Source organism: Trichosurus vulpecula, chromosome 1 (genome assembly GCF_011100635.1).
Source record: "Trichosurus vulpecula isolate mTriVul1 chromosome 1, mTriVul1.pri, whole genome shotgun sequence".
Lineage (NCBI taxonomy): Eukaryota > Metazoa > Chordata > Mammalia > Diprotodontia > Phalangeridae > Trichosurus > Trichosurus vulpecula.
This window is the reverse complement of record NC_050573.1, coordinates 394,756,123-394,772,677: the sequence shown is the minus strand read 5'-3', so window position 1 is coordinate 394,772,677 and position 16,555 is coordinate 394,756,123. Positions and strand designations below refer to the sequence as shown.

At 41.1% G+C, this 16,555-nt stretch overlaps 1 protein-coding gene across 1 annotated transcript in view; it reads left to right on the top strand.

The window, feature by feature from the left end:
- The window catches only part of CPLX4 (complexin 4), a 42,886-nt gene continuing 26,331 nt past the window's right edge, over positions 1 to 16,555 (top strand). Inside the window, exons 1-2 of the mRNA XM_036745852.1 lie at positions 1 to 167; positions 7,700 to 7,787. Coding sequence (XP_036601747.1) covers positions 1 to 167; positions 7,700 to 7,787 — 255 coding nt within the window. The remainder of the gene's footprint in view (positions 168 to 7,699; positions 7,788 to 16,555) is intronic.

Below are 16,555 nucleotides of genomic sequence, written 5' to 3'. Positions count from 1 at the left end.
ATGACTTTCTTCATCAAAAACATGTTAAGTGACCAGGTCAAGAATTTAGGCTTTGGCGGTGGTACAGAAGAGAAAAAAGAAGAAGGCGGCACCACCGATCCTGCGACTGCAAAGGGAATGACTAGAGAGGAGTATGAAGAATATCAAAAGCAGATGATTGAGGAGAAGTGAGTACATGCACCTTGATTCTTCTTTTGGAGCAAGACAAGCCTGTGAGAACTGAGCATTTGAGATTCATTTCCTCTCCCTCCCAGGTGCCAGGCTTCCCCCTTCTTCTTACAGAGCTCTGTTTTTCTTCATGTCCTGAATATCCATTCAGAAAAGCAATACTCAACATTGGGGCACAACCCCAAAAGAAATCCCCGAAGACAGTGTCAAGCCTTCCCTGCCTTCCCCTTCCCTGCGTAGTGAGTGAATGCCTAGCTGGCTTGGTTGTGTTCTGCTTGGATGGATGGAGAAAGAGCTCATTTTGGTGTATCAGGCATGGGCCAGAGAAGCAAATTTAAATCTGAATTCCATAGTGTCGTGCTCAGGAATGAACTGGAAGAGACTTTTACAGGTGATCTAGTAGAACTCCCACGTTCCAGGGAGGTCAAGTGTCTTGCCCAACATCATATAGGTAATAATTGTAAGTGATGAAATTTGAACCCAGGTTCCCTCTCTCTCAATCAAGTACTCTTTCCTGCTGTGCCAACTGCTGGTTTTTATGATCCATTTTCACCTTCTAAATTAAAAATAAATAAATAGGAGAAGTGAGCCCAGTTTTCTTTCTTTTCTGGTGCGGTTCATAGAAAACTGGGAGTGCAGAATTATAGAGTGTTGAGATTTTAGCATTAGAGAAAGTCTACTCCCACCTCTTCCTTTTACAGATGAGGAGCATAAGACTCAGGGTGATTTAGTGACACACGCATTCATTAGAGAAGTGAAAAGGGCATAGGGCTCATAAAAGTTATCTTCCCAAAAGTTCCATAAAATTTGAAAAAGGAAAAAACAAATCAGTCTGGTAATATTCCAGTACACATGTGTATATATTTCCATTTCCTTTAAAGCCCATGATAATAATAGTTTATTGAAAATGATAATGAATATATCATTTGGGAGAAAACCACTCTTTCCAAGTTAGAGAATTAGTGAATTATTAAAGCTTAGTAAAATCCACCTATGTTTTAGTACCAAGAAAAGCTAACTAAAAGTGTGTTTAACTCAGAAGTGAAACAAATACCCCTCGCTTAAAGTTTGAAGTGGACAGTTTATGATTTCAAGGACAAGCATTTCTAATACTGTGTTTTGCTATTACAGCTGTTTCACTAATGATCAATTATGTAATGATTTTCTAAATCTGGTGCTAAGGTGATTATAGGTGAAAAGGTTAATGACCTGGGGGAGTCTAAGGCATGTAAAGGGTTAGGTTTAATGGTCACCATTCCCACTGTATGATATGAATGTTTCTGTCCAGCCTCTGGGAGGGGGCTATGTAAAGGAGCAGCCTTGAAGAAGAGGGAATGCTCCTGTACAATGATGTCCCAGGGCAAAGTCATTGCCTTAGACCAGCTTGGGACCCTTCCAGTCCGCAGTATAAGCATTTGTAATAACCTTCCACCACATCAGAAAAGCAAGTAGAATGAGGAAACAGTAATCACTCTAGAAATGCAGTTCTCAAACTTCTCGATTTCAGGACACTTAAAAATTATTGAAGACCCCAAAGAGTTTTTTGTTTGTGTGGATTATATCTATCTATGTTTATCAATATTAGAAATTAAAACTTCTAAAATTTAAAAAATATTTATTAATTTAAAAATAATAAGAAACCCATTATATGTTAACATAAATAATACATTTCAGGAAAAATAACTATGTTTTCCAAAGCAAAGAAAAAATTAGAGAGGGATGTTGTTTTTATATATTTTTGCCAGTCTCTTTAATATCTGGCTTAACAGGAGACAGCTGGATTCTCATATCTGCTTCTGTATTTGATCTGTTGCAATCTGTTGTTTTGGTTGAAATATACAAAGAAAATCCAGGCTCATACAGATATGTAGTTGGAGTATGGAGGAGTATTTTATAGGCAAATAATGTCTTGGTATCAATATGAATTTTTATGAACAGACTCCCCGAAAGGGTATCGGAGACCTCCAGGGATCCTGAGATCATGCTTTGAGGACTACTACTCTAGAAAGTAGCATCTCAGGTATATCTATATATTCTATAAACACATACATATGCATACATGTTTGCCCACAGGTGTATTTGTATATATGTGTGGGCATGCATGGATATATGTAGTGTGTGTACATGTATTCTAAGTCTACAAATATTCATATTTAACCTACATACAATCAAAGAAGAGCAGCTTCTAGTTAATTTATTTCCCAGGTTCTTGGCCTAGAATGGAAACCCAACTGATGGACGGCACAATACCAATCTCTCGATCATCATTTTAGGCCATGCACCTTGTCTTATAAAGAGTGATTCGATTTAGCTTCTCAGAACTCTGGGTCTTAGATGCAGTGGCTGGTTAACTGACATCCTAGGTTTGTTTAATTTCTTCTTCTGGCCAGGCCAAGCTTCCCAAGAGTCAAAAGGACTATGGTTAGGGTGCAAGTCCCTCCAATCCTGGTAGAGTTTCTGTGATTCCTCTCTAACCAATTGTTCTGTGACTAGGAGGAGTTCCTTCATCACAACTTAGAAAATGAATCACTATTAATAGTTCAGCCATTTAGTCTGTGACCCATGGGCAGGTCACCCAGCCCCACCCCCTTCTTCAGGACAGGATTGCCCTCATCTGGCTTGAAGCTATCCGCTGATGGGTATGTTCACCACCCCGAGGTCACATTTTGACTATAGAGGAAAATAGTTACAGACAAGAGGGCAGGGCCATTGTGGTTCATAACAATAACCATAATAATGATGATAAGAATTTTTCACCTTTATAGAACACTACGTGTTTAAAAAATACTTTACATACATTGTCTCATCAGCTCTTCACAATAATTGTATGAGATAGACAGTGAAATAGATTCTCTCTCCTCTCTCTCTGTCTCTGTGTGTCTCTGTCTCTCTCTTCTCCTCTCTCTGTCTCTCTCTCTCTGTCTGTCTCTCTCTTCTCCTCTTTGTCTCTCCGTCTCTTTCTCTCTGTCTCTTTCAGATGAATAAACTGAGGCTTAGGGAGATTTTGTGACTTGCCCAAGGTCATGTAGCTAAAGCAGCAGATGAGGAACTCAAACCCAGGTCTTCTAATTGCAAATCTAGTTTTATTTCCACTACACTGTGCTGCCTTGCAAGTTTTGAAAGATCAGGAGGTATAGAAATTAAGTGACTTTCATTCTTCCCTTCTTATATAGACATAAAAGAAATGTTCATTTAACTTAAGGGCCCTAAGAGGATTCATCTGGGGCAGCATGGCCTAATGGATAGGACTGATCTTAAAGTCGGCGGTATCAGGATTCAAATTCTACCTCTGACTTAGACTAGCTGGGTGATGTGAGCAAATCACACAACCTTCCCATGGCCCAGTCAGTGTTCTAAGACTGGAAGATTAAGACAAATTGTAGATTTGCTTCTGCAGAATCAGTTCTCTACATTGAGAAAATAATGGATTTGTATGACATCAAATTAATATTCAAATTTTTTAAAAATTGGTTTTGTCTAAACTGGACATTAGGTTGTAAGCTCCTTGAAGTCAGGGATTGTCCTTTGCCTCTTTTTGTATTCCAAGCACTTAGCACATTGCCTGGCACATAGGTGCTTAATTAGTGTTTATTGGTTGATTTTTGGATAGTAGTGTGGATAAGTTTGAATAAGTATGGCAGGGCCCAGCTAGGACCAGCTTTGAATGCCAGCATAAGGGGTTTGGACTGTACTTGTTAGGCAGTGGGGAGCTTTTTGAGCAGAAGAGAGATTTTGAAATAGGGTGCTGGCAATAGGAATGGAAAGGGAAGGATCAGAGAGATGTATGAGGTGGTTTTACAATTTTTCTCACTAGCTCTTGCTTTTATATCATCGTCATTCAATATGTACTCCTTTCTCTCTCTCAGAGATTCATGCTTTATAAAAAGAAAAAAAAGAGGGGGAAGAAAGCCCTAATAAGCAAATTCAGCAAAACTAACCAAAGCATCAACCAGGTCTAGTATTACATTCCCATTTCCACAGCTACAGTACCCTACCTATGCAAAAAAGGGAGGAAAGTTCATTCAAATATCTTTTTTGGGAAGGCCAAGCTTGAGTATTATAATTTCACAGTATTTGGTTTCAGTTTGTTGTGGCTGTTCTTTCCAATTACTTGCTGTAGTAGCTCTGTATACCATTTCCCTGGTTCTGCCTACTTCACTTTGCATCTGTTTTTCTAAGTCTTCCCATGCTTCTCTGTAGCCTTCATTAATTTTTTTTATTCTTAAAATTTTAACATTTCAGTTGAGAATAAGGCATTAATTTAGGAAGGAAGTTTACCTTGGGGTATTGATTCTTATTTCAAACTTTCACTTTTTACTAATTAACTCTTTTGCTTTCTTTTTAATATGCATTCATCCAGAGACATAATTCTTTTCAAAATGATTAGACCTCCCAAGTTCTTGGGCCCCATCCTGTCATTCCCAGAATGAAATCTCTCACTGTCCTTCAGTGTCCAGCACTGGGGACAAAAAAATTAAACCACTGCAACAAAGGGGAAGGGAATTTTTTAAAAGGTTCATAGGATCGTAGATCCCTCACCAGAAAGGACCTTAAAGATCATATAGTCTAACCTCTTTATTCTACAAATGAGGAAAGTGAAACCCAGAAAGATGAAGTGACTTGGCCAAGATCACACAGCCAATAAGCGTTTATTTATTAAATGCGTATTATGTGCCAGGCAATGTGCTAAGTGCTAGGGAAACAAAGGAAGGCAAATACAACTCCTGCTCTCAAAAGTTAGCAAACAGTACAAATGAGACATACACAAGATCAGTTGGAGGTGATTTCAGAGGGAAGGCACTAGCATTAAGGGGGATCAGGAAAGGCTTCTTGAGAAACGTGGGATTGTAGCTGGGACTGGAAGGAAGCCAGGAAAGATGGGAAGCAGCAATAAAGAGCGAGAGCATTCCAGGCACAGGGAACAGCCAGTAAAAGTGCTTGGAGTCTGGAGGTGGAGTGTTGTGTTTGAAGAAGAGCAAGGAGGCTGGTGTCACTGAATCACCAAGTATGTGGAGGTGTGTAAGCAATAAGAATCCTGCAAAGATAGGAAGGGGCTGGGTTAGGAAGGACTTTGAAAGTCGAACTGAGGATTTTCTGTTCAATCCTGAAGGTAGTGAGGAGCCGCTGGATTTGAGCCACAGGTAGTAGAGATTTCAACCCAATTTCTCTGATCTCAGCACCCTTTCCTCCATGCCATTAAAAAATAATGATAATAATCCATAGCGAGCTGGAGGGCCCAACTAGAAAAGCCAATGAGTGGCAACTCTGCCTAGCCTCCTGCCTCCATTTCAGTTCTGTTCTAGAGGCACAGGTCATAAGATCAAGGGTCTTGGTGCCCACAGTCTGCAGTCCACTTCAGGCCAGGGCAATCCCGTATCTGGTTCAATACCAGATTACTTCTCAATTAAGGGTGTTCCATAGGATGATCATCCTATGAATTTATTGCTTTCAGATTTCTCTTAGAAGGTCTTAGAAGGTAGGCAATAAAGTGCGTATAGTGTATGGATTGCCCCTGGAAATGGAGATACTGGAAAAGGCACTGGATTTCCACTGAGGTTTTCAGTGCCAGAGGTCCCTCATGCTCAACATCGGTCACTTTGGTTTTCTGAATGTCGCTTTCCTCATCTGCAAAAGAAGGAAGGAAGGAAACAAGCATTTGAGGACCTACTATGTGTCAGGTACTATGCTAGATGCTTTTATAATATTATCTATCTCCTTTGTTCCTCACAAGAAGCCTGGAAGTTGCTGTTGTCATCCCTACTTTATGGTTGAGGAAACTGTGGTGACCAACAGGGCTCAACTGACTTACCTAGGGTCACACAGCTGGTAAGCATCTGAGGTAGGATTCAAACTCAGGTCTGTTTGATTCCAGGCCCAGTGCTCTATCCACTGCGCTACCTAGGAGGGTTTCGATCCTATAACTAGAAAATCTCTAAGGACGTAGAATTTTATAGCTGAAAAGAACCTTAAGGATTATTTAGTCCAATTCCCCTAATTACTGAGGACCAGAGAAGTTAAGCGGCTTGTCCAAAGTCACCCAGCTACTTTGAAGCCACTAGGTGGTTCAATGGGCTTAAAGCCAGAAAGACTTGAGCATGGGCAAGTCATTTAATCTTTAGTAACCTCACTTTTCTCCTTTGAAAGAAGAGGGTTATAATAGCACCTACTTCACAAGGTTATTGGGAGGGCCAAATGGGATAATAAAAGGTCCCACAAACCTTAGAGTGCTACATAATGGCTAGCGAGGAGTAGGAAACCCTCAGAGGTTAAGGAACTTGTTCATTAGCTAGCTCCCTAGTGGCAGAGGCCAGACTGGAACTCAGGCCCCAGACTCTTCCTTGTCCAGAGCTCTTTTCTCTATACAGTGGTATTCAGTTAGCAACCCTCTGAAGGCCTGGACTTCACTGGACTCCACATGCCAGAGAGAGAGAGAGAGAGACAGACAGACAGACAGACAGGGAGAGAGACAGAGAAAGAGAGAAACAGAGAGAGACAGAGGGAAGGAGAGACAGAGAGACAGAGAAACAGACAGACAGAGAGACAGAGACAGACAGAGAAAGGGAGAAACAGAGAGGGAGGGAGAGACAGAGAGCGACAGAGAAAGAGAGAAACAGAGAGAGAGGGAGGGAGAGACAGAGACAGAGAGACAGGGAAAGGGAGAGAGAGAGAGAGAGAGAGAGAGAGAGAGAGTGAGAGAGACAGACTGAGAGACAGACAGAGAGAAAGAGAGACAGAGACAGAAACAGAGAGAGAGGGAGGGAGAGAGAGAGAGGAGGAGGAGGAGAAAGAGAAAGAGAAAGAGGAGGAGAAAGAGGAGTCATCAAGGGAAGTCTGAAAGTATAGTGATTTTGTCAGGGGCTCTCCAACACCATTCTCCTTGTGTAGTCATTAGCGGGGCCCAAGGTGGGCATTTATCTGTTAATAACAGTTGAAGAGAAAGCTTCTTCTCAGTGATATTTATCATAGAGATGTTAAAGACTAACAGGCTTTCAAGACCAAAAGGAATGAAAACATGATGTATATATAATATTTATATAGTATTTATAATCTGTTTTTATTTTATTTACATATATATGAAAATAACATATCGTATATAACATTTATATATGATATTTAATTCCTTTTGGTTCTGAAGGCTTGTTGGTCTTTAGCATTATATATATATATATGTTCTATAACATATTATAACATCTACATGTCATATTTGTATCTATAATAATACCTATAATATTTTATACATGTTATATTGTACCTATTACACATTATATATATATATATATATATATATATACAAGATGTTTTCATTCCATTGAAATGCATATAACATACCTGTACAGTATACCTATAAAATGGGGCAGTCAGTACTTGGGGGTTGAGGACTCCCGTCAGTGCCTTGTCTCTACTCGCTGTGATTGACACTGGTTCCTCGTGGCCTCTTTGGGGCCTAGAACCTTCCAGCAGCTCTCCCCAGTCCTTCTCATTCCCCCTCCTCCTCTGACCCTTGTCTGTTCTGGTTCTGTCCTGCTTTCAGAATGGAAAGGGATGCTGCATTTACACAGAAAAAGGGAGAGAGGGCGTGTCTCAGAGTTCATCTCAGAGAAAAATACCGACTCCCAAAGGTAAGACATTCTATACAAAGAGTAAGTAACTTTTCTGTCTACTATAGAGGAAACGGGGGTGGGGGAAGGAAAGAAAACGTGTTTGCTTTTGAAGCGGCATTTTTACACATATGGTCCTTCATACGTGTTGCAATCCGACCAAATTGGCGTACCTGCTGAACATATTAGATGATATCTCTTCTGTGTCTGAAGCAGCTTGGGTGGCTCAGCATATAAAATGTTGGGCCTGGAATCAGAAGATCTGAGTTCAAATTCTGTCTCGTATGTACTGGCTATATAACCCTGGGCAAGCCACCTAACCTGTGTTGAACTGTTTCCTCAACTGTAAAATTGGGATAATAATAGCACCTACCTCATAGGGAGGGTTGTTATGAGGATCAAATGAGAAAATATTTTCAAAGTGCTTATCATAGTGCCTGGCACATAGTAGCTGCTTATTCTCTTCCTTCTTCCATCCCTTTGCATAGGCTATGCCCCATGCCTGGAAGTTAATCCCTCCTCACTTCTGCCTTCTGAAATCCCCAGTTTCCTCCAAAGCTCAGCTCAGGTGTGACTTCCTACATGAAGCCCCTTTTCCTGATCCCCTCAGTTGAAAGAATACCTGCCCAAAAGTTACTTGGCATTTACTTCATACATATTTTATGTTTAATTATATGTGGAATATATTATATATGTATATTAATATAGTAACATATGTGTATTAATATAATAATATATGTATTACATATTAATGTGTGTTAAAATGGTAATATATGTATATTAATATATTAATTTGTGGATTGTGTATTAATATGTAGAATATATTATATGTGAATGGGAACAAGTTTCTCATGGACAGGGACTGGTTCATTTTTATCTCTGGGATATAGCAGGCATTTAAATACTGGGATCCACCCACTGATCTGGAGAGCATGGTCTCTAGGCTGGGAGCTCCAGAACCGAGACCATTAAGTCCCACAGGCCATGGCTTCTGGAGAGCCGGTGACAGGAAGGTATAAAACCAAAGCCCAAGGAGATTACAGGACTCGTCCAAGGCCACACCAGGAAGAAGTAGCAGACCTTGGGGCTGAACTTCCATCCACTGATTTCATACTCAGCAGGGTTTTTCCCAACCTTACCCCCTTGCCATCCCAGTCTCTGTGAGAAAGAAGTAGTTGGCATATTACAGAGAGGGTCTTCATTCTGGGGACTAAGACCATCACCAAGATCCAAACTGAAAGACGAGAGAAAAGTTTCAGGCAAAACAACTGTGAATATCCTGAATAGGTTTTTGGCTATACAGAAGTGTGACCATTAGTAATGATACATCGTAATATGCCACTTTCTCTCATGCTTTTCCTGAGCCCAACCTCTGTTCGTAGGCTCATACTTCTTGAGCTGGAAGGGGTCTCAGAGGCCATCTGGCATAGATTTCCTCACCTTACATAGGAGAAAACTAAGGCCTGAGGAGGTTAAATGACTGGCCCATGGTCACACAACTTTGGTAAGTGCTAAAATTAACATCTGAATCCAGGTTCTCTGACTCCAAAGCTTATACTTTTCCCACTGCACCAAGAAAGTGAAGGGAAAAGAGAAATAATCCTGTAGGTAAAATTGAAGGGAACTGGCAGATAATTAACTCCCTTAACCCACATGTTACGAGCTGGGTTGACTGGGAGAAAGGCGGTGGCATCGGTGGAAGCAGAGATGTTAAGGAGATAGATACATTTGGGGGAAGAAAACAAATTCTATTTTGAACATGTTAATTTTGAGGTGTTGATGGGCCCTGCAAGTGGAGATGATCTATGGCAATTTAATAAATATATGGAACAGGAACTCAGGACAAAGTTGGGAGGCCAAGATATAGATTTGGGAATCAGTGACCATTAAAGCCATCTAATCAATCAGTAAACATCTATTAAGTACCTACTATGTACCAGGTAGTAAAGACTGAAAAAGATAAAATCAGCAAAGGTCACTCCAGGTCAGTTTTCTGGGGAGTTTATGTAAGGCTACAGGTTTGAAACTAAAAGTAACCCCCCTTGTCCTACCTCCTCTCCCTTCCCCATCCCCCCGCCACTCCCTGCCCACAGGGAATTGTTGAATCTACTCCTCAGAGAAAACAGCTTAATTCTAAAGGTTCATCACTGGGCACTTGTCTAGGAGGTCAGGAAAAATGGGGCCATGTTTCAGGCTGTTTCACCTCAATAGGCGGTAACAGGAAAGACTCTTGAGAATTCTAGCCAAGCGTATTCAGACAAACCAGTGTTCCGATCAGGAAATCTGGAAGATGCCACCAAACTGGGTGACCCTCTGTAATCTGAAGTCTCACTATTGACAATGCATTCTGTGTGTGTGTGTGTGTGTGTGTGTGTGTGTGTGTGCTTGCCCTAACAGGACTAAAAGCCAAGCTGGCATGGATAGTTTCTGGTGCCATCAGGTATCAGGTATATTGCTGCACTTCATCACTATTGAAGACCCTATGAAAGACATAGATTGAATAGCAGCTCAGGGGTCTTCAAGTCAACTTTAGAAAAAGCCTCCCCTTGCTGATGGCAGCGAGCTGCTGATATATAGTTGCCCAGGAAACTGGCATCTTCTCCTCTGTAAATTTTTGAGAACAGAGAAGACAGATTTCAGTGTGGAATTGTTTAGATGCAGGGGCGGTGCAGGGAGAGGGGGCCCTGAAGTGAAAATGGCAAGAGAACCCAGCAGTCTGGGGGATATTACACAATAACAGAATTTGAGAGCTAGCAGGGACCGTATGTGTGTGTGTGTGTATGTATATGTGATATATATGTATACATACACATTCCATTCACCAATGAGATCCTCACTAAAACATACCCAACCAGTGTTCATATAGCCTCTGGTCATGTTGCCCTGCTCTAACCACAACCAGTCTGAATCTAACCAAATTTGAAGAATGAAAATCTAGGTAAGGGTCAGATTATAGAGTTCACACTATCCCAACATTTGGGGAAGGGGAGAAAACGGGTTGGCTTTGTCAGATTATCTGGAGGATGTCAAAGGAGCCAATGTGGGACTCCAGATCTGCTCTGGGTCAAATCCAAGCCATGGGTCTGGTGGGATCCCATGGCATGATAGAATTGTTTCTCCTGGGAGTTTTAAAGATTGAAGATTCACCTTTCCCTGAACTGTCTACAACTGGTCGTGCTTTCACAATCCCATAATAGCACACCTGATTTATTTGTAGAAACGTAGATTGGTGGAGCCATAAAGGCCCTTAGAGAATATCTACCTTAAATCCCTCATTTTATGGATGAGGAGACTGAGACCAGGAATTTAAGAAATTCAGAAATTTAAGAAAATTAAGTTCACAGAAAATTAAGTGACAGAATTAGAAAGGAATCCACATCTTCCAGCTTCAGAGCAGGAGTTCTCTCCCTCACCCTGTGTTGCAATACCCCTCCCCTCACCACCACCACCACCACCACACCCCCCCCCCCGGCCACAATCCAGGAATGTAGGAGATATGGTCCAATATTTTAGTGGAAAGTAACAAAAAAAGATGTGCTGGAAGGTAATACTCTGCCAACACTGTTTTAGCCACACTTGATTTCCTCATTCTTTGCTGTGGTTTTCTGGAGGATCAACCAGAGAGGCATGTGGGTGAATGTTTGACTGAAAGAAAAACCAAATTTATAGTTAAAACAAATAGACTGGGGATATTTCACTTAACTAAAGGAGTCACCCTAGATTTCCTTTAAATACAGAGCTCCCCCTAGTGTGTTGAAAACAGGGTTATATGTGCCAGTGACGTTTTCCATTTACCTTTGCAGAAACATCTATTGTGTAAAGGGCAATTCCCCGTGAATATAGTTCTTTGAAATTTGTTAAACTCTTTTACATGTTGCACCGGTGGACCCACCATCACATTTTTTGAAAAATAAGAAATTAAATTTAAAAAAAGAAACACTTGCAACACAAACGTTCTTATTCTGCCGCTGTCTACTGAGCTGTTCCAGTTTTTCCAGTTATCTCTAACCCTGGGTAACTATTGATCTCAGTAACACGATAATAGCAGCTCACATTTAGTGAGCTTCGTGGGTTACAGAATGGTCTCCTGTGAGATAGATAGGACAAGTAGTGTTCCTATTTTATAAATGAAGGAACGGAAACTCTGGCAAGTGAAGTTACCTACTCATGGTCACATAGCAAGAAGTAGCTAGGACCACAGACCCGGAGCGACCTTTAGTGAATTTGTCTTCTTATGTGGCTTTCACAGTCACAGATTCCCTAATCTGTATCTCCATCTCCCAATTTTGCCCTGAGCTGAGCTCGTGTCCCCTATTTTTAAGAAGCTGGATGGGACCTCTGAGGCCATTTAATCTCTTCCTTCATTTTACAGATGAAGCACAGAGAAATTCAATGACTTGGCCAGGGTCACCTAGGTACTAAGCAACATAACCAGGTTTTGAATGGAGGTCCTTTCTACTGTACCATATTGCTGGGCTTCAACACCTGCTTTCCTGACTGTAAAAACAGTGCCAATAACCCTTTGGTTTTCTGCCCTTAACAAGTCGTTAGGGATATTCATTACAATCGTATCACTCAGGAACCAAGAGTTACTGTCAGGGACAACCAGCTCTGTATTCTCTTGCTTTTGCCCAACGAGGAGTGAAAATTGAAATTCTCGTCTGTCCCAGAGTAAAACGAGCGATTAGCAGCTCACACAGGAGGGAGGGAGATAAATGCTTTGAGATTCAGGTTGACAGCGTGTAACACAGTCCTCCCTGTGGCTGCAAAGGCCCCGCCTCCGAGCAGGGAACACATGGAGCCCACGTCGGGGATTAGGGAAGCATCTGGTCCCCACCGTTAGCGATGAGCGTGTGACCCGTTGCGCCACCTGGTGTTCCCGTTACAAACAGCCGGTGCAGCATCATTTCAGAGATGGTGAAAGAAATTCGCTAGGAACCAGATGGAGAAATGGGGTGAGAGAGTTCTTTGTAAGACACTGTGAATTAGGGGTGGCCATCCAAGGTGGAGCAACAGTACTCCAGAAATATCCAGATGAGACTTCAGGGAGTTTTGGTTCGTTCCTCTGAGTCAAGGCCAGAAACAGAGATCCATGGCAATTGTGAAATGTTAAACACTCCCAGGCCTTTAAAAAGAATCGCAGACAGATCAAACTAGACAAAGCCTCAAGAGACAATTGATTATACCACCTTTTCTCCAAAAAAAACCCCTGATATGGGCCTGGGACTGAATAAGAATACGAAAGAAGACTTGAACACATTTAAGAAACATGCAACATTCTCAAAGATTCTAAGTTGTTCCATGACACCCAAATCCAATTTTTTAAATACTCTATTGTTACAAATCAAAGACTACCACAGCATCAAAAGGGTCAAAACTGCAAGCAACCCAACGGATAATGGAGAAACAGAGCGTAAATGTATAAGTAGGTTACGACTTATTACAACAATGATGTGAGCTCGAGAAGTAGTCAAATACCATAAGAAACAAAAAATATGAGAAATTCAGGGTAATCGAGGAAGACTTGTATGAATAGATGCAGAGTGAAATAATCAGAACCAGAAAAATATTTGCAATGACTGCAGTAGGATAACTTTAAGTGACACTAAAATAAAACCAAAATTCCGTTTAAGCATAAGGTCCAATCTTGGCCATGGAGAAAAGATAATGAAATATACTTCCCTCTCTTCCTTGGAGAGGTGGGGGACTATGGGTGCTTAAATATTCCATATTACATGCTGTTCGGTTTTGCCTAGCTTTATCCCAAGGACCCAGCCAGTGTTGAACACATAGTAGGAGATTAATAAGTGCTTGTTGATTGATTCATCAGTTTGTGTGAGGGGGTGGTTGGTATTTGCCAAACTGATTCCCCTTCTTTCAAGTTGATGTACTCACAGAAAGCAAAAGGCAGATAATAGAGGTAAAGAGATATAATACGTTAAAGAGGCATTCAATTAACTATAAGGATTCACCTATCCCCTTATAAAGTGTGAAAACATTTTTAAATGATTGCAATAAAAGGGGAACTTAAAAATTAGCTTGCTGAAAATTGCTTACACCCCTGGAGGACTTTAAATAGCTAAGTCTGTAAGTCTTGGAGTCATTCAGAGAGTTCAAGTTTGTCTGGGCAAGGCGCAGTTTTGTAGAATGTGACCTCTGGGCCAGTAACAGAGAACAGGGATTTCTCTCTCCTCCTCCTGGTATCTAGAACAGAAATAATCATGAAATGGGAGACACTCCGCCAAGCAGGTGGAGAGTCAATACAGAGAGGCAGTCAGTAGAGACCATAGAGAACTTCAAGAAAAGTGACTCCTGGCAGAATTGACTATGGATTCAAGGGAAAAATAATCCTGGAAGTCAAGAGTCAAGGAGCATGAGGACTTCATGAAGAAAGAAAGAACATTGTAGTAATAGGGATATGAGTTGCTTTGGATGCATGTATTTTTTACATATGTCTCTCATTACCATTGTGCTTTATTTGTGTCCATTCCTCCTATAGATGTTGTATGTATTTGTGTAAAACTATACCTCTGGGGTTTAATGTATTGTCATTACCATCCTTACTATGTCTAGTGAATGCCCTTGTTTTGAGCTAATTATATCTACTGGCTGTCCATTAATGAGAAGTACATCAAAGGCTTGCGAACTATAGTTCTGGGAGTTATGGATCCATAGACTACACTCAGTACTTGGAGGTAGCAACTATCATCTGGAAAATTAGCCCAGAGGAGGGCACAAGTCATAAGGGAAGATTCACTGGATGGGTGTGGGCAATAGATCTAGAAATGACTGTGATGTAAAAAGAAAATGCTGTTTTTTCTAAGTGCTAAAAAAGACATATCACTGAAAAAGTAGTTGTACCACCCATTAACGAGTGAAAGAGATAACAGATGAACAGTCCGAGTGCTGCGACATAAAAAACCTTTTCAGAAAGCCCTTTAGCATATTCTCTATGGGGGATTTATGGAACTACACATATGTACATAAGTGTGTATGTATATATGTGTATATATGTCTATAGATATATGTATATATGCACATATATGTATGTATGTATAAAACATATACGTATGGACAAGAATCACACAGGACAATAAGGCATGATTGGATTGTGACCTGTACTTTTGGAGAGAGCATGCCTGTAGATAAGATCAATGAATCAGTTAACTGGTATTTATTAAGTATCAACTATGTGCGAAGCACTGTAGGATACAAATACAAAAAAAATGGAAATAATTCCTCCCTCCAAGGAGCTTGCATTCCAATGGGGGAAAGGGAAAGAGATCACAGATCAATTCAATATGGAGGCAAATATATCTGCCTCACCAGGTCGTGGTGAGGAAAGTGTTTTTAACAACGATGAACATTTCTTAAGTATGTACTACATGCAAGGCTTTGTGCTAGGCTCCAGGGATAAGTAAAAAGAGTAATATTACATACACACTAAGACACAAATACAAAGTAATTTCATGAAGGATGGTTAAGAATTCGCAGGCTCAGGAGAGGCTCTGGATGAGAGCTGACTCATTAACCACAAGGTGTCATTGATAGCCACTATTCTGATTCTATGTAATATCTGGATCAGAGGCTGGGCTAGACCTATGGTTGAATGGAACTACTGAAGATATGTTTACTTTTTTTGTTGTTGTACAGTTGTTTCAGTAATGCTTGACTCTTTGTGACCCCATTTGGGTTTTTTTTTGGAGGGGGAAGGCTAGGCAATTGGGGCTAAGTGACTTGCCCGAGGTCACACAGCTAGTAAGTGTGTCAAGTGTCTGAGGCTGCATTTGAACTCAGGTCCTCCTGACTCCAAGGCCGGTGCACTACTCACAGTGCCACCTAGCTGCCCCCATTTGGGTTTTTTTTTGGAGGGGGAAGGCTAGGCAATTGGGGCTAAGTGACTTGCCCGAGGTCACACAGCTAGTAAGTGTGTCAAGTGTCTGAGGCTGCATTTGAACTTAGGTCCTCCTGACTCCAAGGCCGGTGCACTACTCACAGTGCCACCTAGCTGCCCCCATTTGGGTTTTTTTTGGCAAAGATACTGGAATGGTTTGCCATTTCGTTCTAGGCTCATTTTACAGATGAAGAAACTGAGACAAACAGAGTGAAGTGACCTGCCCAGGGTCACATATCTAGGATGTACCTGAGGCTGGATTTGAACTCAGGAAGGTGAGTCTTCCTGACTCCATGCCTGGCACTCTTATCTACCGCACCACCTAATTTCTATATGGTTCTAAACCTATCAATGACCTTTCCTCTAGTTCCACTTCTTTGTAAGAAACTGTATTGACTTATGATCTAGGGCTGTATATCGTAGTGGATCTATCCAAGTGCATACCCCACCTCTGCCAAACCCTGCCTCTTCCCTGAACTTGTGATTTCAATAAGCCCTAGGCATGTAACCTTGAAAATCCTGGAGTGTATGCTTGGATTCCGCATATAATCTTTCATCTCAACATTGAATCAACTAAAGCAGTGAAACAATACATGAAAACAAGTCTTTGGACTTCGACAGCATGGCCCTGTATGAACAGATTCATGCTCCCTTTGGTACCATTATCTTTCTCCATTGGAATGTAAGTCCCTTGAGGGCAGGGACTGTTTTTCTGTTTACTCCCATTTGTATCCTCAGCAGATAGCACGGTGCCAGGCAAATAGTAAGCACTTTTAAAAAATTCTCATTTCCTTGCCTAAAACTAATCCTCCATAAAAATTCTATCCTTTAGCTGCCTCCTCCCTCACTTGCTTGGATGAAAAAAAAAGATGGAGGCAGCTAGGTGGTGCAGTGA